At 39.2% G+C, this 23904-nt stretch overlaps 1 protein-coding gene across 2 annotated transcripts in view; it reads right to left on the bottom strand.

Annotated features, from left to right (window-relative positions):
• SIM1 (SIM bHLH transcription factor 1) overlaps positions 1-23904 on the bottom strand; it is a 72601-nt gene that overhangs the window by 11916 nt on the left and 36781 nt on the right. For both annotated transcript variants that reach the window (XM_032338964.1, XM_032338965.1), the window contains exon 10: positions 19095-19263. In XM_032338964.1, the coding sequence (XP_032194855.1) occupies positions 19095-19263 (169 nt within the window). The remainder of the gene's footprint in view (positions 1-19094; positions 19264-23904) is intronic.

The following is a 23904-nucleotide window of genomic DNA, read 5'->3' as shown; positions in this document are numbered from 1 at the left end:
GGAAAAAAGACAATGAAAACTGACCAAACACACAGAAATTGAATAAGTGAAGAATAAGTTGCAAGTTATGAAGAAAAGTATAGATTTGAATGGACATTTAATGAGGGAAATTGAAGATAAGTTGGAAAACATGTAAGGATACAAAAATTGGATAGAGAAAATTAAAAGGTCAAAGTAGTTGAAAGAAGATAGAAAAGGCTCAATACATACATAGTGTTTATGTAGAAGGCAAAGGAACTAGAACTGTCAGAACAATTTGAAAAAGAAGAATATAGTGAAAGAGAAAATCAGCTTCAAGACTTACCATCATAACTGTGTGGTACTGATGGAGAAATACATGTACAGATCAATAAAACAGAATACAGAACCCATAAAGGAAACCATACAAATACGCCCAACCAATTTTTTACAAAGGTGCAAAAACAATTCAACAGAGGAAAGACAGATTCTCAACAAATGATTGCTGAAATAATTGGACATCCACAGGCAAAAATAAAATGAACCTCAACCCAGGTCTCATACCTTATATAAAAATTAACTCAGTGGATCACAGACTTAAATATAAAATATAAATATAATAAAAAATTTAAAAATAGAAATATAAAATTGTAAAACTTTTAGAAAATAACAAACAGAAGAAAATCTTTAAAATCTGGGACTAGGTAAAGATTTTTTAGATTTGATAACAAAACATGTGTATTAAAAAACTTTTTGGTAAATTGGACTTGATCAAAATTGAAAACTTACACTTTGTAAAAGATTTTGTTAAGAGGATGAAAAGAAAAGCTGCAGACTAGGAGGAAACATTTCAAAACCACATACCCAACAAAAGGACTAGAATCTAGAATATAAAGAACTCTCAAAACTCAATAATAAAAAAAGGGGGCAAAAGACCTGAAGAGCCATTTCACCAAGTAGATAATAAGATGACAATCACATGAAAAGATGTTCAATATCATTAGCAATTAGGGAGATGCAAATTAAAACCACAAAGAAATATCACTATATACCTATTAGACTGGCTAAAATTAAAAATAGTGACAACAACTGGGCTCCTTGGTGGCTCAGTTGGTTAAGCGACTGCCTTCAGCTCAGGTCATGATCCTGGAGTCCTAGGATCGAGTCCCGCATCAGGCTCCCTGCTTGGCAGGGAATCTTCTTCTCCTTCTGACACTCCCCCTTCTCATATTCTCTCTCTCATTCTCTCTCTCAAATATATAAGCAAAATCTTTTTTAAAAAGTTAAAAAAATAAAAAATTTAAATTAAAAAAAATGGTGACAACATATGCTGACAAAAATGTAGGAAAATTGGATCATCCGTACATTGTTGATGGGAATGTTAAATTGTACATCTGCCCTGGAAAATAGTCTGGTAGTTTCTAAAAACAAACAAACAAACAAACAAAAACTAAAACTAAACATAAAACTACCATAAGCAATCCTGGACGTTTTTCAGATAAAGGAAAATTATATTCACACAAAAACCTATATACAAATGTCTAGAACAGTACCTTTTTTTCCACATCCTAGTTCTCTTTTCTCCCCTAAGATTTATTTATTTATTTGAGAGAGAGAGAGAGAAAGAAAGCGCAAGGAGGAGGGGCCAAGGGAAAGAGAGAGTCTCAAGCAGACTCAGAGCTGAGCTCAGGGCTGGATCCCACGACCCTGAGCTCGTGACCTGCGCCAAAGCCAAGAGTTGGACGCTTAACAGACTGATCCTCCCAGAGGCCCCTCTGGTCCTCTTTGTTACTGTGCTCTTTCTTTTTAAAATTTTAACTGTGGTAAAATGCACATAAAATTTTTAATCTTACCAAAAAAAAAAATTTTTTTTAGTCTTACCCATTTTTAAGCACACATTTCAGTGGCAGTTAACACATTCACATTCCTGTGCAACCATCAGCACCACCCATCTCCAGAACTCTGTGTCCTGCAAAACTAAAACTTTATACCCATCAAACAATTACCCCCATTCTCCCCTCCCTCAAGCCCCTGGAAACCACCACTCAACTTTCTGTCAAAGGAAAAATAAATGAATCCCAGGAACCCCTGGCTGCCATAACACTAGGTATTCCCAGAACCTAGCCACCTCACAGATCTTTCTGACACTCTTATCCAATCATGCCACTCTCCTGCTTAAAACCACTCTTTTTTTATGTCTTTCTGTCTATGACTCATAACACATCAATACCACCTACGCATAGAAAAAACTAGAGAAGATGCAAGGAGAAATAGGAGACTAAGAAACCACTCTCAGTATAAAATAAGTAAGGTCAATTAAAAAAAAAAACACAGAAGACTTTAAAAAAAAACAATTAAATTTTAGGGCTATCAATCAAACTTTGCATATTGATAATAAAGGATGAACCTTAGTGTACATGACTAATCATCAAAATTAATCAAATAGGTCACAAAGAGAGTCTCAGGTAACTTCACAAAGTATAAATATTATAACTGATACTCTGACAACAATGAATAAAAAACAGAAATTAAAAACAATTTTTATAAGACTCTTTCACTGAAAATAAACCCCCCAAACTATTAAATAATTCTTGGGGAAGATAAGTAAATGCAAACATAAACTATAGATTTTCTGGGAAAAAGATAATGAAAATATTACATGTCTGGATTTATAGGATACACAGCTTTAGACACTTAAATAATAAAAATGAAGGAAGAAAAAGGTGCCCAGGTGCCCCTAACTTGGCAATTCTTAAGAAAAACTGCAAATTTCCATGTCGTCACCTGGGTACCTCAGGCAGTTGAGCGACCGACTCTTGATCGTGGCCTAGGTCATGATCTCAGGGTCCTGGTACTGAGTGGGTCTCCTCACTCAGTGGGGAATCTGCGTGACAATTCTCTCTCCCTCTCGTCTGCCCCTCTCCTCCACTCACTCTCCTTGTCTAAAATAAATAAATAAATCTTAAATTTGTTTTTAAACCCTGCAAGCTCCTTATTCTAAAGAATCATTAGATCTAGCAATACACATTGCAGTATTAAGGCTTATGTAAAGAGACATCATATATGGAACCTATTACGAGATGATTTAGAAAAAAATAATGCGGAAGATGGCGAGGAATAGAGACGATGAAAATAAAGCAAATAGAGCAAAATGTTAAGTCCTGGTGAACCTAGGTGTAGTATACAGGAATTATTTCCTATTCTTGCTTCCTTCCTTTATGTATGAAAACATTTCAAAATATTTTAAAATCAAAATACATTGAGTACATTGATACCTTATTTGTAGAATAGAGACAAAGCCATTAAATGAAAATATTTTTCTGAAGAAATGGGAACTTGACCCCAAAATACTGTAACTTATGGGGTGCCTGGGTGGCTCAGTGGGTTAAAGCCTCTGCCTTCGGCTCAGGTCATGGTTCCAGGGTCTTGGGATCCAGCCCCGCCTTGGGCTCTCTGCTCAGCGGGAAGCCTGCTTCCTCCTCTCTCTCTGCCTGCCTCTCTGCTTACTTATGATCTCTGTCTGTCAAATAAATAAATAAAATCTTTTTTAAAAATACTGTAACTTAGTTATATAAATATCTTTGTTTTTATTTCTTATTATTAATATTTTGTACATAAAAATGTAATTTTAATTTATCCATTAGGGATTCCAGTAGAAACAACATTGGACTCAAATATGGGAGGACCCTGGTTTACTCTCATGCGATTATGCAGTAGTAACTAACCTCTGCACTACTTTGTGACTGGTACAAAAGACCACTTTCCTTGGGTCTTGATTTTCCCATCTGCAGAACGGGAACAGACTATCAACAGTGTGGAATTGCAACAAGGACCAATAAGTAATATACAGCAAAGCACTCTGAAAAAATGCAAACATGTTACAGATACGTATGTATGAAGTAAATGCCCTTAATTAGTAACTTTCACTTGGGTAAGCAGGAATGCTTCATATCACCATCTTGTAAAAACTATTTTTCCCCAGACTGTATTATCTAGAGGTCCTATTTTTCAGTGCCGCCCTACAGGTATGAAAGAGATAAAACATACATATTAAAGGATAAAGAAATTAGCCTTCTGACTGTAAAAAGAAATCAGGCCACTGGCCAATCATCTGAATACTAGGGCCTTTTCTTCCAAATACTCTGATTTTCAAAGCTGAAATGCACTTCGATACCACTGGTTCTTAATGCTTAAGCTTTAATCGATGAGCACTGGGTGTTATACGGGACTAATGAATCATTGAACATTACATCAAAAACTAGTGATGTGGGGCGCCTGGGTGGCTCAGTGGGTTAAAGCCTCTGCTTTCGGCTTAGGTCATGGTCTCAGGGTCCTGGGATGGAGCCCCACATTGGACTCTGCTCAGCAGGGAGCCTGCTTCCCCCTCTCCCTCTGCCTGCCTCTCTGCCTACTTGTGATCTCTGTCTGTCAAATACATAAATAAAATATCTTTTTAAAAAACTAGTGATGTACTATATATGCTGGCTAACTAAATATAATAATTTTTTTTAAAAGCCTCAAAGGTGTGTTTTGAGGGTGGAGAGAGAATGGGAATCATGATAGACTAGAATACATGTAAGCCCTCTAGATGATTCTTCCAGCAACTGTTGACATCCATACTAGGAAAACAAAATAATATTTTAGGATCTATAGAACATCTGCTATTCTTTGAAAAGGTAAGGGTGCTTTCTCCTGTATTTAATGCTAAGAAACTGAACGATTTAATTCCCTATTTTAATTAGGTTACATCCATCAAAGAAAGTTCACTGAAGATTAATTTTTGGTTTATTTTGCTGAAACCTCTGTTTCTCTTCCGTAGAAAATATGTTGTCATCCTGAATATTCTGCACCCTAATTCATCCCTATTTCTTATTTAAAATTTAATTTTCAAAACAGGCATTCATGTTGGCAAATTAACAAATAAGTCAGGTGAAAGATGCCCTTGTTCTCACGAAATATGAAACCCAATGCCACCCACGAAAGGTGGGCTAAAGCTGGCAGGCAAAGAGCTTGGATGACTGCCAGAAATAGATGTCAGCAACATCCACATCCCCCAGCTTCCCTTCGGGATTCAGTTCACAAAAGCATCATCCCTTCCAGGAGGCACTGCTGCCTCATCTGGTTACAGGTCTCAACCATCGGCAGGGGCCTAACATGCATCCAATGGGAACTTTTTGTAATAATTCATCCTGTGATTGGGTTTAGTGTTTATTGAGTGGCTACTATTTGCAGAGCAGTATACCTGGTGATCTGAGAAACACAGCTTCACCTTCCCACCAGTGAACAGAACATAAACAGTGCACAGAGCATAACTTTAATAATACAAGCTAGAAAATGGCATTGGCCTGAATAGAGAGAAAACCCATATAGTTTAGGAGTTCAAAGAACGGAGCCATTTTTCCCTCTCTATAAACAGTGTAGTTGCTTGGGAAGGTAAACAGGACTTTATGACTGATTAAGAGGCAATGGACTATATGATTGGCATATGCTAACTAACACCCAGAACAACCACAATAGCTACCATCACCAAAGACTTGCTCAGCGCCAAGCACTATGCTGAGAGCCCACAGACACCATCTTATTAAGTGTCAGCATCTTTAAAGTATTATTGGGGGCACCTGGGTGGCTCAGTCGTTAAGCTTCTGCCTTCAGCTCAGGTCATGATCCCAGGGTCCTGGAATCAAGCCCCGCCTCGGGCTCCCTGCTCAGGTGGGAGCCTGCTTCTCCCTCTCCCCACTCCCCCTGCTTGTGCTCCCTCTCTCGTTGCTTCTCTGTCAAATAAATAAATAAAATCTTTTTTAAAAATTAAATTAAACTTTTAAAAAGTATTATTAATCCCTTTACAGATGCAGCAAGTGAAGCTCAACAAACAAACAAACAAATTACCCCGAGGTCCCATGACTGAAGTTTCAGAGGAGAGATCCCAATTCCAGAGCCCTTGCTCCTTCCGGTTCCCCAGACTCACCTAGACGTGTGTACTTAGATACCAAGGACAACAGCGTCCTACTCTCTAAGCAGTAATGGATGCCAGGTCCCCAAGCGTGTTTTCACAAAGGCTTTCTCAAGCCCTCCGCTACAGTAAACTATCTCCCCACGCGCTTGGGTGATGTTCCCCCATCCCAGAAACATTCTTCCACCACGACTGCACTCACAGATAGTCTGCCTTTAGCAATCATGAGGTTCATTCCTGCCTCAACAGAATGTTCTAGACAGGTGCTCCGCACTCCTCTGGAGGTGGCAGCAACCACCCAGCTCAAGACAAACGCCAGATGTTCCAACAAAAGAAGTTACAGTTATCTATTTTTATTCTGGCAGCTCATTGAAGTTTTTATCATTTTTAGCTGTAAAACATAGAGAGAGACCCTCTTACGGCAAAGTCCTGTTTTCCATGAAAAACTTTCACTCTATCAGGCATGAGCAGCTTTCGTCTTGATTTGTGTCTGAACCATGAGAAAAAACATCACAGATGCGGACTGCATTGGACTAAGAACATATGCATGCTTTTAAATCACTTTTATCTTACTTTTTACTAATGTAACCCTGAAACATAAAATATGTTCTTTTTTTTTTTTTTTTTTTTCATTCACTGTTACGGGAAGAACAGATGGTAAAAGGGTTAGATTAAAGTAATACAGCATGTCCATTAAAATAACCCCCACTGCCGGGGATGCTTCCCTCAAACAGGAGTTGTGTTTACGATGAAGAATGACTTTGGCTCACACCAATTGGAGATTGCCAGGGGTTTTCTCAAGGATAACAGAAGGGTAAGAGAAAAACCAACATCAAAATCGAATGCATTTTTAAAAAACAATTATGCAGGTTAATTTTACTAATCTGAGAAGCTGAGTGAAAACATGTGCTTGTGATAATGTACCAGAACAGCAGTGAAATAACAGAGTCCATTTCTAACTTGAAAAATTATGCTACCTAGAAGTCATCAGTAACTGAAACTGCAAACAGGTTATCAAGGAGACATTATTTTCTACATTCCTGAACTCCTGTTAATTGTAGGTAGTGATTTCTTGCATCACTTATTTCTAACTTATTAACTTATTAATCAACATCAAGGATAATTCTGTACAGAATACACATTAAGAGAAGCTAACTATAATATTGTTTATTTACAAGTAGCAAAATGTTTAGCGTTGGAAAAGAATCCTCATGAGTTTTTTGTTTTTGTTTTTGTTTTACGAAATCCAGTTGAATTACATATAGGTTTCAAGGAGTTAAGCTTTTAAAATAATTCCTCAAGAAAAATTAGAGAATGCATTTTAAAAGGAAAAAAATTGAGTCACATCCCAGAGTCAAGGATGGTTTTACCAAAAAAACTGAGCAATAAATATGTCCATTTATACCATAAACAATTAGAAAGCAAATATAAACTCAAAATTCAACTCTTCGCAATTTTAAATATTTTGGTCATTTCCTCTTTCATCTAGAAAATGGTATTGTCAGCTTCTCATAATCACTGTTTAAAAATGTGTTCACAATGTGTTTTTATGGCTTGCTCTACCTACAACTATTATTTATTGTGACATTGTTTTTTCACATTAATCTACATTTTAGTCTACATTTTTCACTTTAATCTACATATTATTTTTAGCTCAAAGAATATTCTGGCGAGAAATCCTTCATACCTCTTAAGTTCCCTGCTATATTTCATGAAGGAGAAACATGGGAAGTTTTTTAACATGCCTTAAGTATAGCTTGAAATGTCATAGGTCTTCTCTTAATCCACCCCCCACAGTTAAAGAAATGTTCCTGGGATCTGTTTCACTCATTTTACTCACAGAAAGGTAACCATACTTGACATCTCATTAGCTGTCAGGGTGATATGCAGCTGGAAGGGAATCAGCACCCAGGGCCTGAGGCAAGCTTTCCTCCCGTGGAATTCTATAAGGAATCTCCTATAGGGTTCCAATCAGAGAGTGCTGTTCCCAAATCATGAAACCCATAATTCACATCCTTTCATAAATCCAAAGGTAAGATTCTAAAGGCTTGCAGGCATTTTCATTGCACCAAAGATTTTGGACAGGTAATGAACACAGAAGGAGCATTTAATTCAGCCCCTGACGTCATGGCATTGGCAACTGTAATGATCAGGAATATCCCAACTTGTCTAGACAATCAGAAAGAGCTCTGGCCCATTGGGAAAATCATGGGTTTCTAGGACCAGTAACGTTCATTCTGATGGTGATGTTCTTCCATGATGGGCTTCAGGCATGAGCCAGAACATTTTCCATCCTTTCCTCAATGGTCTAACTCACCCTCTGATTTTTCACATAGAAGTGGCTGATTAGATGGGTATGAATTACATGGATACAGGCAGTGCCACCTGCTCCAACTCCTTATTGCAGTGTTGTTGGGTCTTCTACTGGCTTCATCTGGTCTGGACAAGGGACTGGCTGCCCAGGCTACTCTTGGCAGTGTTCTAGAACTAGGTCTATAGATTGGCAGCTGTATTACCTGCTTTCTGCCTGCTGAAAGAGAAGATCTATTAGATTTGTAATTTTTTGAAAAGAAATTGGAGCTCAAAGGCCCTCTAAGAAGTTAATCAGTTTCAAAGTGGAATCTGTAAAGGGAAAAATGGTTCCATCTCTTCTTCAGCTAAGTCAAACTCGGGAAAATAATGAGAAAAATTAAAATAACATTAACTATTAAATACTATATACCAGAACCTTGACTTCTCTGGAAAAATCATAGCAATCCAATGCAGAATAATATGCAACAGGAGTTTCCTAAAAATTGTGAAAGAAGGAAGAGTTAAATCTAAATTTCTTAAAGATAGCCAATCTAACTCTTAACTCTAGAAGGTTCCCATTATGAGTGGGGCAAATCCCTCCATGAACTGTCAAATAAGGCATTGCTGTCTTTAATTTCACTCTTTGGTTTTAATAAACTTTAATTAAACAAATTTTTGGTTCAAATAAATTCCCCTGGATACATTTTGATGGTAGATTCAGCCATTCCCTCTTTCTGTTCAGTTGGGGAGCAGAACTGCTCATTCCAGCTATCGCTTCCACTAAGCCAAAGGCAGAAGCTTTCCACTTGATTTAGCACCACTGCTTTACCTGGTGCCCCCCCCCTTTTTTTTTTTGACACTAACTCTCCCTATCACACTATCCTGTTTTGGCACAGATGTGTGTAACATGAATTATGCCTTATAACCCAGAATCTATGGTGATGAGAGGCAGTCTGCAGCTGTGATTTTACGGGTAGACGGGATTTGAGGGGCTCCACAAATGAGGTGTCTGTGAGGACACCGTGGGCTCCAGTGCAGGAAGGCAGGCAGGAGCGGAGATGTAGCCTAGATCAATTTACAGATTGGACCTCATACTATAATCAACAAGGAGCCTCTGTAGGTTTTTGGCTTTTTAAAGATTTTATTTATTTATTTGAGAGAGAGAGAGAAAGAGCATGAGTGGTGGAGAGGGGAGTGGTAGGAAGGTGCTGCTCCCTGAGCAGGGAGCATGACATGGGACTCGATCCCAGGACCCAGGGATCATGACTTGAGCTGAAGGCAGATGCTTAAACAACTGAGCCACGCAGGCACCCCGTGTAGGTTTTTAAGTAGGGCCAGGGGAAGAGGGTAATGAGGTGGATATATGCCAAAAATGATTTGGTCTTGCAGGAATGATCAGAAACTGAAAGAGTAATAAGGAGGCACGGGAGGTAGTCTAAATGTGATGTTTTATTCCAGAGAGCCTGGAACCACACAAAGACAGGAGGAATAGGAGGAGAAGGACCAAAGGACAAGAAACACGAAGCAACAAGACCCTCACAAAACCCTTTATGTTCAAAGGATCAAAAACCAAACCAAACCAGCAAACCAAAAAAAAAAAAAACTGTTTTAAGAGAATTTCCCCTTTCTTATAGAAGCAATCTACCCCACATAGAGCATAATATTACTAAAGGTATAACACAAAAAGTGCATATAGATTATTAAAAGAACAAGAAGAGTGCTCTGGAAAGTATCCACAGGTCAGGGGAACTGAGCCCTAGAACCAGGGCTGGATCTACAAACAAAGACGGGTCTCTGAGACGGAAGACATGCCAAACGGCATTTCATGCACAGACACTCAAATGTCAATGCAATTATTTTGTAATCAGCACACATAACACACACATACACGCACATGTGTGCACACAAATATCAGCTGTCACATCTCTCCATTGTTGCACTGAAGATGCAGTGGGGACACGGAGAACAGAAAGCCCACTTGAGATGTGGATGGTTTCCTGCCCCTAGAGTCGGAGACAGAGGCTTATTCTAGTTTTACTCTTGCAACACGTCTAATTCCTCCTCAGCACCTGGGAGCCTGATTTGTGCTGCAGGATTCTGCCCCTGTGAAACCCATCCCCAGGTTGTTTTGGGTGTGTAGCTTCTGCCTCTCTACAAAGGTTATAAACTCTTTTGTAGAATGTTTTCCCTCCTTGGAGTTTTTATATTTCTAAAGGCAACCAACAAAGTATTCTCACACTTTTTAATGTAATCATTCATTCATTCATTCATTCATTCCTTTAACATTTGGTGAATAAACATGTGGAAGACTCCATGCTAGATGCTGAGGTAGGGTTGGGATAGATATGACATAGACATGGTTACTATTTCCTAAGAGATTATAATCCAAGAGAGGAGACACAACACATCTAGGAGGCAGTAGAAGGTAAGTTATTCTAAATCGAGACCCGAAAGGGAAATATAATCCAGTTATATTTCATGAAACAAGTACCACTCAATCCAGACCTTGGAAGATAGGCAGAATTTTGAAAAATAAAGGCAATGCAGGCAGAAATAAATGCACAAGCACAAGCACGGAAACAGGGAAGAACAAGGGATTCAGCAAATGGTGAGCAGACTGATCTGCCTGCATCACGGGGTTCGGGCCATTTAGGACCCAATTAGAGGTGACCTTGAGTAACAGCTAGGGCTCAGGCAGGTCTCCATGCACTGACTTGATTGGTGTTCTTTTAAGGTCAATCTGGGAAACAGGGCAAGCTGTAGAGGAAAATGTCCCAGAGTGGAGGGAAAATTAAGGTACCATTGCAATCCTCCAGAGTGAGAGAACTTCTAGGACATCAGCAATGGGAAAAAGGTAAGTGGGCGGGAAGATAAAAAAGCACAGCTGCTAGATCAAGCATGGGGTCTGGTCCTTGAGGGAGCACCCATGAGCTAAAGGGCTTTATTGACTGTCATTCCATAGCCCCCACTGAAACTTTGCACACAGGGACAAATTTGCACTTGCTGATAACTCCTCCTGACATGTGAAGTCTCTAGGCCTTGAGGCCATTGGTTCTCTCACTGTCAGTCCCCAACTCTAACCTCTAATCCATTGCTGGAGGGCAGGTCAGCCCCCAGCACACGCCACTACACTGGCCACCACAGGCCTTTATCACACATATATTACACAGGGCTTCAATTTTCTTTTTACAGTTTTTTTAAATCCTTTTAAAAAATTATTATTTTTTAATTCTCTATTTAAATTGAAAGTAGTTAACATTTTCTATATTATTCGTTTCAGGGGTAGAATTTAGTGATTCATCAGTTATAATACCCAGTGCTCATTCCATCAAATGCCCTCCTTAATGCCCATCACTCAAATACCCTATCCCGCCTTCACTTCCCCTCCAGCAACCCTGTTTGCTTCCTAGAGCTCAGCATCTAAATGGTTTGCCTCCCTATCTATTTTCTTTTTTTTTTTTTAAGATTCTTTTTATTTATTTGACAGGCAGAGATCACAAGTAGGCAGAGAGGCAGGCGGAGAGAGAGGAGGAAGCAGGCTCCCTACTGAGCAGAGAGCCCGATGCGGGGCTTGATCCCAGGACCCTGGGATCATGACCTGAGCCGAAGGCAGAGGCTTAACCCACTGCGCCACCCAGGTGCCCCTCCCTATCCATTTTCATCTTATTCTATTTTTCCTTCCCTTCCCCTATGTTCATCTCTTGCTTTGTTTCTTTTTTTTTTAATTATTGTTATGTCAGCTTATAATACGTCATTAGTTTTTGATGTAGTATTCCATGACTCACTGTTTCTGTATAACACCCAGTGCTCCATGCAATCCCTGCCTTTCTTAATAGCCATCACAGGGCTAACCCATCCCCTACCCCACTCCCTTCTAAAACTCTCACTTTGTTTTCCAGAGTCCATAGTCTCCCACTCTGATTTCTCCCCCTTCGTTTTTCCCTTCCTTGTCCTAATGTCCTCCATGCTATTCCTCATGGTTTTTTTTTTTTTTTTCTTTAAAAAAAATTATCATTACGTTTTTATCTCCCCCCAATGAATCTGTAAGCCCTCTGGGGCAAAGAATATATCCCAGAACTTAATACATCTCATCTTTGCCCTATTTCTTTCTCTACCTCCCCTACATGGCTCATCCATGCATTAATCCTGGACACATGGTGCCCCTGACTCAACCATGTGCCAAGAGAACTAAAAGGCTGAAGCTGTGGCCTTGAGGTCCCACAACTGAACATGTCTTACAATTCCTCTCTAAAATGTTGCCTTGCCTCCCAACAAGACCATGCACATGGTTCCTTAAGGACCCATCTTTAGCACTGTAGTGCACATAATAGTTATTTACCTAAATATAAGAGTTAGTAAAAACCAAAGAACAAGCCCATAACACAGAGATCTCTTCTTACTGAGCAGAATCTTTTCTAAAATAATACTCAGAGTTTCATTTATGAAGATGGTTTTGAAAGACCACAAAGGACCACTCTAATAATTCTTCTGACATTTCTGTAGGACAAAGAGACTAATTTCAAGTTCATACATGGCCAGAAAATATAAGCAAGTCTATACAGTACAAAAATTCCTGAAAAGATAACCTCATTTATTTGAAAGATGCATTAAAAACTTCTCTTGTGGTTAGTGATCAAGAATTACATGTTTTCATACTACATATAAACATGAAATGAGAATATGTCTATCCTGATAGTCATAAAAGTACTATACTTGAAAAATCCTTGGTCTTTCTCTTTTCTGGAACTTAAGATGTTAGGCTTTTAGCATAGCAGTCACTGGTGTACTTTTGAGGCCAGAAAGAACCTTTGTAGAAAGAGAGATTTTACCTTCACCAAAAGGAAGCCAGATTGCTGGCAGTGAAAATTAAGAGGGTTCTGTAGGATTATTTAAGGTAACAGATGTGGAGTAAAACCTGAAAGTGGTACAGTGTGTCTGCAGCAAGTGATTAAATACTTTCAGATTTCAGAAACACAAGCAGTCTTTTGCATGCACTGTTATTACAGAATTACATGGTGTATTGGTTATTGCTGACTAGGGAAAAAGCAAGAGGAGGGCAGGAATATGCAATAAAGTAAGAGGGCACGCACTATCTACAATAAACCTAACAACTATAAACATGCCATAATGAGAAGTTTTAAAGGAAACTGGAATCAGGAGGTAGAATGGGGGTTGGGGGCTATGGAATAGGAAGGCAAATTATTCATGATTGACATGATTAAACCATAGCAAGATAACATCCGACAATATTAAAGTAACCATGACTCCCTCCATAAAGACAGGTGAAAAATATTGTAGCAATTGTTAATAGGTAAGGTCTGAAAAATAGATTCTACAAGCTCAACATTTCTGATTCAACAGAACTATAAAAACAAGTTGCTATTTTCATGAACATAAATCCAGGAACAATAAAATACAACTGTCATAATGTATCCCCAGGCTTTAACAGTTTTGCCTTAATATAGAAAAGCACAATAACTCTGTGCAGAGTCTTCGGAAATCAACTATAATAGTGCCGATGACAATTTTTCCAAAACCATTCAAAAACAATTCTGTTTTAACCTTTCTTGTCCTGAGTAATGCATAGAGGTACAAAGGTGATTGAGTCATTCATTAAGTGGCTATAATATAATCAAGTCTAAAATCATTCCCAAGAGCATCTCATATCAGGAAGGGACCTGAAGGTTCATCTATTACTGCAAACTGGGTGTGACAGCAAATTACAATTTGTGCATGTCTCACATGTTCAAAGAAGGGTGCCTAAATAATTCCAAAAGCAGTGTTACTATTTGCCATTCAGCAGACATTTTTGAGAGATTTCTAGATATGTCCAACGTATCATAGAGCAAAGAGCCTAATAAATAACATTGATAGAATCATTTAAATCACCATTTACATAACTAATAAGAGGAGCAAGACGTACCATGTGAGCTCAGCTTTGCTCTGGAAACTGCCTCTTAAAAATTCTAATGAAAAGAATTTGCACGCTAAAAGCATGTAACCATGAAATAACAGAAAAGATTTTCTTTTTATTTTTGAGAAAAGGGGCAGAAGTATTCAAAACTAAACACAAAAGCTTGGGTTCCCTGAGTGGCTCAGTGGGTTAAGGCCCTGCCTTTGGCTCCAGTCATGGTCCCAGGGTTCTGGGGTTGAGGCTCGCATCCAGCTCTCTGCTCAGCAGGGAGCCAGCTTCCTCCTCTCTTTCTCTCTCTGCCTACTTGTGATCTCTGTCTGTCAAATAAATAAATGAAATCTTTAAACACAAAAGCTTGGTCCTTTAGGAACCAAAAATGCATTTATTATGGATCTATTAATCTATGAAGGAATAGTCACTATGAGTTTGTCATTGACTACAAAAAAATAAGCTTTAAAGTATAATTTCCAGGGGCACCTGGGTGGCTCAGGGGGTTAAAGCCTCTGCCTTTGACTCAGGTCATGATCCCAGGGTCCTGGGATCGAGCCCCACATCGGACTCTCTTCTCAGCAGGGAGCGTGCTTCTCTCTCTCTATCTCTCCCTGCCTCTCTGTCTGTCAAATAATAAATAAAATCTTTAAAAGTATAATTTCAAGATAAAGCTTTAATGATCAAAATAACTCTATAAGGAGAATTGGTGCAAGCAGCCAAGGATAAAAAGGATTTCATCCATTCTTCTTCTCTAAGGTCTTTTACCTCTGTAGAGAACTTTAGTTCAGACCTTCACGATGCATGCCACGGCTCTTCACATGAGGAGTCTGCCTTGCTTCAACCACCTTAATGCCCTCATTTCCTGTTCAAAAACCTCTACTCACTCTCCGCAAAACAAATTCGAAATTCCTTGGCCAGGCAGATACTTGGAACCAACCAACGTTTCCCAATGTATCATCCCTAGTCCTCAACCACAGGGACGAAAATCTTCCCCACTTGGCTCCAGTTCCAGTCACAATGCGTCTCCGCCATTTCTTCATAATCTTGGTCTTCTGAAGTGTCCTCATCCTTTCCTTACGGCTGTACACCTGAACCCAATTCTCAAAGCCAGGTCAGGCACAATGACTTCCCCAGTCATCCAGGCTACTGTCCCTGCAGCTGAGCCCACTCATAAAGCCCTTTGTGTACACCATCTCTCTCCTATGCAGTACTGATTCTAAAGTGTAAATGATCATTTCAGCTGTCCTGTAAAGCTTAAGGACATTTCTTATACCACTTTTTTATATTTTAGCAAATTTCACCCAACCCCTACCCTCATTCACCACAATGGCCACCAAAGCATCTTTCCAATGCAGGGGATCAGCAAGCATCTACTGAGTCAAGGACATGTAATAGCAGTGATGCACGAAAATTAAAGGTTAAGTATAATATAAGGACAATTTGAAACAAATGGGACTTCTGAGTAGCTAATTTTTTTTCTTTAACATTTCTAAGGGTTTGGAATTCAAGATGATGCTACCCAATTGCTTTCTTCCAGAAGATACAGTGAGGAGTTTGCCCTAGATTTCATGCTTTGCCAATGTGCCCCCAGAGTGCCTTCTGCTCACCCCATGACAATTCCCTACAGATGCCTGTTCCCTCATCTGTCTATAGGAGTGGCTTCTTGAAAGCAAAGGCAGTGTGTTCCACTTCTGATCTCTACATATTAGTAGCCCATATAGTAGGAACTCAGTTAATGATTGACTTAGCACCACAATTGTCTAAAGTAAACACAATTAAAAAATAACCTTTACCAGGCACATATATGTTAAGTAAACTTAATTCATGCCTGTGTGATTTCAAAGATTTTTTTATTATTATTTATTAATTTGACAGACAGATCACAAGTAGGCAGAGAGGCAGACAGAGAGAGAGAGAGGAGGAGGAAGGAGGCTCCCCACTGAGCAGAGAGCCCAATGAGGGGCTCGATCCCAAGACCCTGGGATCACAACCTGAACCAAAGGCAGAGGCTTTAACCCACTGAGCCACCCAGGTGCCCCCTGTGTGATTTCAAATGAGACACAGAGCCAAGTTCTAAGGGCTACATATATATAAGTACTAACCACAAAAATGGACACACAAACATCAAGAGAAATCCTATATGGACACATGTGTGGGCATGTGCATGATCTTTATACACCCTAGAATATTTCCAGAAGAAATCACGATTTCAGAGAGGGAAAATAACGGAATAGAGGTGTTTTTTGTTTTTGTTTTTTTCTCCCTACGTTTCACTCTTCTGTATTATTATTTTTTTTCTGGTACAAAAGGTGTTTTTATTATAGCATGGGGACAGGACTCGTGGACGGAAAAGTCTGCACTGGGGTCATGAGGAGCAATTGATTATATAAGTTGGAGTTGAGGAAGGTAAAGAAAAAGGGAAGTTTCCAAAAGAATATTCATATGCTAAAGAAGATGCACAGGATCCTGGAGGCCTTACTATTGTCAAGCTAAGACTTGTTTTCCCTCTTAGCAAAGCATGAATATTAAGAGTGGAGCTTCCTAGAGCAATGTCTATTCTACCAGCCTCAAGTATTTGTCTGTGGGTTGCAGGTTATAAGGAAATATAATTTTATCTACATTTTTTTTCTTGCCTTTGTTATCCACATCATTCCCCCTCTAAACAATTTTGACCCTTAAATCTTTAAGGTTCTTGAGAGTGGAAGGTCTTATCTTTTGTACCTTGTTCCTGCTAAATAGAGGCATAGAGATGTCCCTACCTATGGGTCAACCTTGGTAGGTTGGAGAATTTATATAGAGGAGTTACCAAAGGCAGAGGCAGCCAGTCCAAGGTAGACAATCTTCTGTATTTTTTTTAAACTAGAGAACATGTGGGGCATCTGGGTGGCTCAGTGGGTTAAAGCCTCTGCCTTCAGTTCAGATCATGATTCCAGGGTCCTGGGATTGAGCTCCTCCTCGGACTCCCTGCTCAGCAGGGAGCCTGTTTCTCCCATTCCCTCTGCTGCTTCCCTCTGCTCCTGCAAGGGTTTTCTCTCTCTCTCTCTGTCTCTCAAATAAATAAAATCTTCTAAAAAATTAAAATAAACTAGGAAACTTATATAACTTTCAAATTAACTCCTCCTCCACATATGACCACATGTACAAAGAGCAGTCTAATGGCAGTTACAACATTTTTTTAAAAATGAGTCATCTAGGGGTGCCTGGGGGGCTCAGTTGGTTAAATGTCCAACTTGTGATTTCAGCTCAGGTCATGATCTCAGGGTTGTGAGATCGAGCCCCACATTGGGGTCCATCCTGGGCATAGGGCACGCTTAAGATTCTCTCTCCCTCTGCCTTCCCCCCAACTCAAGCGTGTTCTCTCTCTTTTTCTCTGAAATCAATCAATTAATCAATCTTTAAAAAATGAGCAGTCTACCATTAGAGCAAACTAATAGAAATTTTATATATTAGAGCTGTGACTGAAAGAACAGAATTAGTGAGTTTGGGGAAGTCCAATTGGGAGATATTTTATGGCTTAATTTCTGTATAACAACAGATAAATGCCTTCTTAACATAGTATTTCCTAATTTAAATTCTTCTTTCATCTATGTGTTCAACATTCCTGTTTATTTAAGGATAAAATTACCCAAAGGCATAGTCGATACTTCCAAGTAATAAAAAGAGCAGTAAAATTTTTCCCCAAGGTACAAGATTGTAATAATAAAAGCTTCTCAGATGTTCAATAAAAAGAAGCAACTCCTCCTCCATGGTGACTTTAACTAAAATGTACTTTTTAAGTAAAGTGCTCAGTCCTCATAACAGAGGGTGTACACTGAAAACTGTCTAGGTATCACATATCAACTCCCTCCCTTTTGTCAGAGCAAAGAGATCCAGCCTTCTGTGGGAGATTTTAAATTGTGTGACATAAATCTTTTGGGGCCATGATCTTCTCATCTTTATATACCAAGCTGCTAAAATAATCTAGCAAATAGTAGCTTCTTAGTAACCATGAGTTCAATGAATGACATTTCCTCACATAGTATACACATTTGTAGAAAACAGAGTAATATCGCTCTGATAAGTAAGGCCATAACAGTTTCTATAACCAGTAGATGGCCATGTTTAGTTTAAAAACTATATTTAAAACATAAACACTAGAGACCACTTTGACAAAATAACTCCAAATCCAGTTTGGCTTTATATAAGCCTAGGAATCTTCTCCTGAGTTACTCGAGTGATGTGGCACCTTAAGGAAAAGGATAGAGGTGAGATGGACCTAAGATTCGAGGAGTAGAGAATCCCCAATTCTATCCCACTTCTTTCAGGCCAGGAGACAGTTGTGTAGGTATCTTGGTAGAGTCTAGTTTCTAAGACTGACTGATCAGAAAAATAATATTTTTCTTTCCAAGAGCACAGACTCATCCTGTGCCTTGCAGTATTACTAGAGTACCTCATCTGGGTCTCATCAGCTCACCACTTTGTCAAGATGAGAAGAGAGTTGCTTTTCCTACCATTCCTGCCATCTGGTAGATTCTACTTCCCTCCTTCCCCAGATAGTCCTCACATGCACACATCTCATGACAAGACGCAGCCTTGATTCTTGGCCTCCACCTTTTCATTTTCCTCTACTTCGGTTCCTATCCTAAGAATCAATTTGACCACGTTAAGCTCTTGTTTTCCACATTTTGCTATGCCGGCTACATCTTTTCGGTCAGGATCAATCACCTCGAAAAAACAGAGTTATGGCTCCAACTGCAACTGAGACTCTCACGATCTCCGTATAAAAGCAGCAAACCACAAGATCATTTCAAATTTTTACTAGCATAGTTATTTTAAAAGGAGAAGAGTGGAAGAAGATAGTTTTAGAAAGCTTTACATGGAAGTTTTAAATTTATTACAACCAGATAATGAATTCCAAGCTGTGTTAATACTTCCTCAACTTTGAGACCAAACCAAGGTACCCCCACACACAAACAAGAAAAGAAAGTTGCAAAATGGCAGTGCACCTACCTGAGGATATGGGGAAGTTCTGGATTTTGACTTTGAGCTGGAGAGCCTGGACTTGGCCCCCTTCCTGTTGTCAGTCATGGTAGGGGTGGAACTGCTGGTGTAGGAGAAGGCTGGTTTAGAGGCTGAGATCTGATCCAGGGAGAGCTGCAATCCTTTGTATTCTGTGTCCCTGTGGAGTGAGAGGACACAGCGCTGAATCTGCCACCACAGGAAATGGGTGCATGTGTTCTCTCCCCAGGAATGGCAGTAATCCATATTTTTTTTAAAAAGCCAGCAAAAATGAGCCATATAACTGGTTGCCACAAACACCTTGATTATTTTAGAAATGCCTAACATTTAACTAATGTATACAGAGGTAGCTGCCCCATATACCACAGCCAAATTATATGATATACTCACGAAAAGGTCTTGATTTTAAAATACATTTTTGATTATAAGTAGAAAATAAATCCATAATTCAACTTCTCTGAGCTTTTGTGTCCTCATCGGTGAGGTATAGATTATAAAATCTACTCTACCAGATTTTCTGTGTAGGGTGAATTCAACAGACAACTGGCCATCTGATGCTATCTGATTATTGGCAAGAAGAATGTCAACTGTTCCAAGATCAATCATTGTGGTAAACATTCCTAGTATTTTTATAGCTAGCAAACCAGTGAAACTAGGCTTATAAGTAGTTAAAATTCCCTTTTAACAGGCTAACTAATTCAGTTACATTTGGGTACATTTTACCACCAGTTCTTTCCACTCTATCTTCAATAAATATTTATTAAGCTCCTAATATATACCAGGCTTTGTGCTATGTGGAGATGAAGAATGAGTAAGCAGCCTAGAGTCCTTGCCCTTCCACAGATTAGAATCTATTTCTAAGAAGACACGGTAAACAAATATGAAACCTAATAACTGCAGACTGCGATGTGAAGAGGATAAAGAGTATATCTTGGAGAGCTCATTACAAAGGTATGGCTTGAGGTATTTAGGGACTGAAGATGATAGGTTGCCCTGCCCACAGTTATCACCTCAGACCGCGTCAGGAGAGAGAATCTTGACTGACTCCTCAGTTTCCACAAGAAGATATCAACCCTTCCCACTGGCAGCCAAAATAAAATGTTTCTTAGTCTCCTTTATGAGGACCCATGGGAGAGCTCCCTTTCAGGTTCCAGAACTAGTTGGACTGCTCCTGGGAAACTGATTTATCTCACAGACACCGTGAAGCATATAACCCATCATGTTTCCCCCATTCCACTGGAAGTCAAAAAGCTCTGAGCCCCAAATCTGATTTGTAACCACCTCTAACAAGTATACAAAGACCTCAGGGCAGGCATTTTTGTGCAATACTGACTTCTTTTATTTTTCTTCTTTTATTTTTCCTTTTATCTAATGGGTTCACTTTTCTAAAAAAAATTTACATGCATTTTTAATACTCTTTGGATTAAGGTAGGTATATTAAATGTAATAAACTAATAAAGTTCAAAATGTTAAAGTGATTGGTAGATTTCCAGAGATCAGCAAATATTCATTTACCTTCTCTTCCTTTTCCCTATTCTTCTACAGAGAGATCAGGCAAAGGCAAAGGAAAATTCAAGCAAGTGATGAGTGACAAGGAATAGAAATATATAGAATATACATATATAGAAATATATAGAGAGACAAATATATATAAATATATAAATAAATACATAGATAGAAATATCTATCTACCTATTATACCTGATAGAAATCAGCTAAAATAGGTTCAATAATAGCATGGCCACAAACTACAGTATAGTGGTATATGTCAGCAAATTACAATGACTTTATATCAAATAGTCCATTTACTCAGGGCAAGTTAAAAAAAAAATTATCCTACGCAAGCAAAAAAAATTAGAAGGTGGGCATGCGATATGTATTCCAGGCTTGGGAAGTTGAATCATACGACTGATGTGCTTTATTACTCTAATCATGTCCCAAGGAAAACACACAACACAGACTCTTTGCACTTCTTGGTCAGAAATTCAGTTTCTAAATTGAAATTTAGAGATGTGGTTCCCACCTATTTTTCTGACAATATATGAAAATTTTCCTTCATCAGCTCTTCACTTCACCCAAAATTGTTCTCCCCAAACTAACCTTATACTTTCCTCTCTTCCTCCTCCAACACATACCTATAGAACTCCTCTAATGAAGAACTATCTTAAATCCTACTTGCCTCTGAAGCCCTTCCCAACTGCTAACCCCATTCATTCCTTCAATACACGTTTACTGAGTATCTCTGTGGAGGTCCTGGGGAGATATCAATGAACAGAAGGACTAAGTTGCTGTGCTCAGGAAGAAGACACCAAGGCCAGTTCCTGCAGGAAGTAGGGAGGGGACCAGAAAATACCCTTTTCCTCCTCCAACCTTATTTTTCAAGCGATAATATCTAATCATTCCTCGGGGTTCCAAGTTCCTAGAGGGCAAGAGTCAAGAGACATTTTGCTATGTTCCAATGTCAACTGCATAATATTTCACACATCTGGAAGAGGAAGAAGATGAAGATGCAACTCAGACAGGACTCTTTTCCTCAGTGACTATTAATGACCAACAGCCCAACAATATATCTCTGTTAGAAAAGAACCTTCTGGGCTGTGAGTCTCTGACCATCTTCCCTGAGATCACATGCATGTGACAGTGAGCAAGGTGGGCTCTGACAGGAGGTAGAGCTCCTATGCTTGGGCATCTCCTGTGTCAAGTGAGTGTTGGTCTATCCATTCAGTCTCTGCCTGACAGGACCCAGACTGATAGCAAAAACCTTGCACCCCTGAAAATTTGGGGTATTACACAATAATTTAAAACACACTTTTAATGCAACATTTCAGCACAGAGACTTCACGGCAATAAGCAGAGAGCAAACAAGGATTCATTTCTCTCATATACACTATCAGGCACTGGAAGTATGCATCTCAACTACTGAAGAAGTCTTCCCTAAGTTTTTGCCTAGTTTCCAATGATAGAAATACTCCAGATAGGCTTAAATAAAAATTCAAAACAGATAAAGGACTTGAAATTCTACAGAGTCACATGAAAATGCTAAAAAATATAAGAAGAGTTATGCAAATACCTTTGATAAATAAAAATGTCAATATTTTGCTGTTCATCTAAAAAGACCATAAAGAATCCACCAAAAATAACAAAAATATCATGAGGTCAGGTGGACCATGGTTTGAGCCACTTACTGTGTGACAACCCATCTAGACCTCAATTTCCTCTTTATAACTCATAGCAATGGATATGCTAAGGTTTAGAGAATTATATGGAAAGCTCATAGCACAATGCCTAGGACATAGTAAATGCCCAACAAACAGTAAGTATTACTTCTTTACTTCCATACTTTGTGGTGCTTTTTGGCACCTGACTTCCCCAAAACAATAGTTCCGCTTTGGTAGTGATTATAATACACCTTATTACAAACATCTCCTCATGCCGTATTTCTTTCCTCTCTACCTCTAACTCACATTAATTTGTTCTGTTGCTTCTTAGTCTCTAAGCTCTATTGCAGTACGGCCAAAATACTCATGAAGGTAAGCTCTTTGCTGCTGAGTAAGCAAATGGGGTCTTGAGAGTAGCACAGACCTGATACACTGAGAGGAACTCAGCCTTCCTATTCCTCTAACAACTCAAAGATGTGTTAAGATGAAAAGCACAATAAAAAAATACCCACTTAAAGACATTTCAAGTACAGTTGATGTGCTGCCAAGAGCAGCTCTGAATGACAGATTCACTAAGAACAAAGCATTTGTTTTACTTTTAGAATTCTATTAAATTGGAGCATTTCATTTGTATAGATTAAAGGTCTAGTTGCTGATGGGAATCACATTATGAGTTCCATGTCCCTCCTCCAAACCCAGACGCCCCACCCCCTCAGCAGTGAGGCACATTCTGGTATCTCTCCCTGTCTCTCTCTCTCTTTCACTCTCTTACACACACACACACACACACACACGTGTGCGCACGCACACACACACACACACGTGTGCACATGCACGCACACACACATACACACACACACCACAGTTAGCAAAGCCGTTCAATGTTCCCCTGTGGAGCAAGACAAAATAAAATACTTGGGTGCACAACCCTGGGACTCTGGAATGAGTACAGTGAGGAATTAGACTTAGGTGACTTTAGTAAAGGAGGGACAGGACACAGCCCTACTCTACTTGTAAAGCTTTCCTGAAAAGTGCCACATAGACCATATTCAGGACTCCACAGGCTCCCCTCACGAGGGCAGCTCACGCTGTTCTCCAGGATACAATGGGCATATCAAAAGAGGAACTGTGGGCATATGCCCTTGGGCATATTTTTTCAAAATGGCTATTGATACCAATTTACATTTGTTTTTTGTTTTTTGTTTTTCTCCGTTGAGTGACTTGTACTAGAGCTGCAGACATCCTCCGGTACCCTGGCTCCAAAAGCAATGTGAAATGGGTAATTTGCAATCACTAGGACTTGCAGCTTGTCAATCTCACTCATATTTGCACAGACCAAAGTAATCCTCTTATTCCATTATGGACAGTCAGAAATCATTCAATTTGCAGAATTAACCATCTGAGTCTACTCTAAACTTTATAATAGCCATGTACATATTTGGAATTACTCAAATTCCAATAGAATAAAAGGGGCCATTTTTGCATCATTGGCCTTCCTGGCCTTCAGCGATATGCCATGACCACTCACGAGGTAAGTGCCAACTTGCCATAGGGGACCTCAGTGTGATGCCCTTGCAAAGCAAACAAGAGGTCTCTCTTCACCATTAAGAGGTACTTTTAGCTTCAGAGAAATGCATTAATAT

The sequence above is a fragment of the Mustela erminea genome, chromosome 4, assembly GCF_009829155.1.
Source record: "Mustela erminea isolate mMusErm1 chromosome 4, mMusErm1.Pri, whole genome shotgun sequence".
In the NCBI taxonomy this organism is placed as follows: Eukaryota; Metazoa; Chordata; class Mammalia; order Carnivora; family Mustelidae; genus Mustela; species Mustela erminea.
The sequence above is the reverse complement of the archived record's forward strand: the minus strand, read 5'-3'. Positions and strand labels throughout refer to the sequence as shown.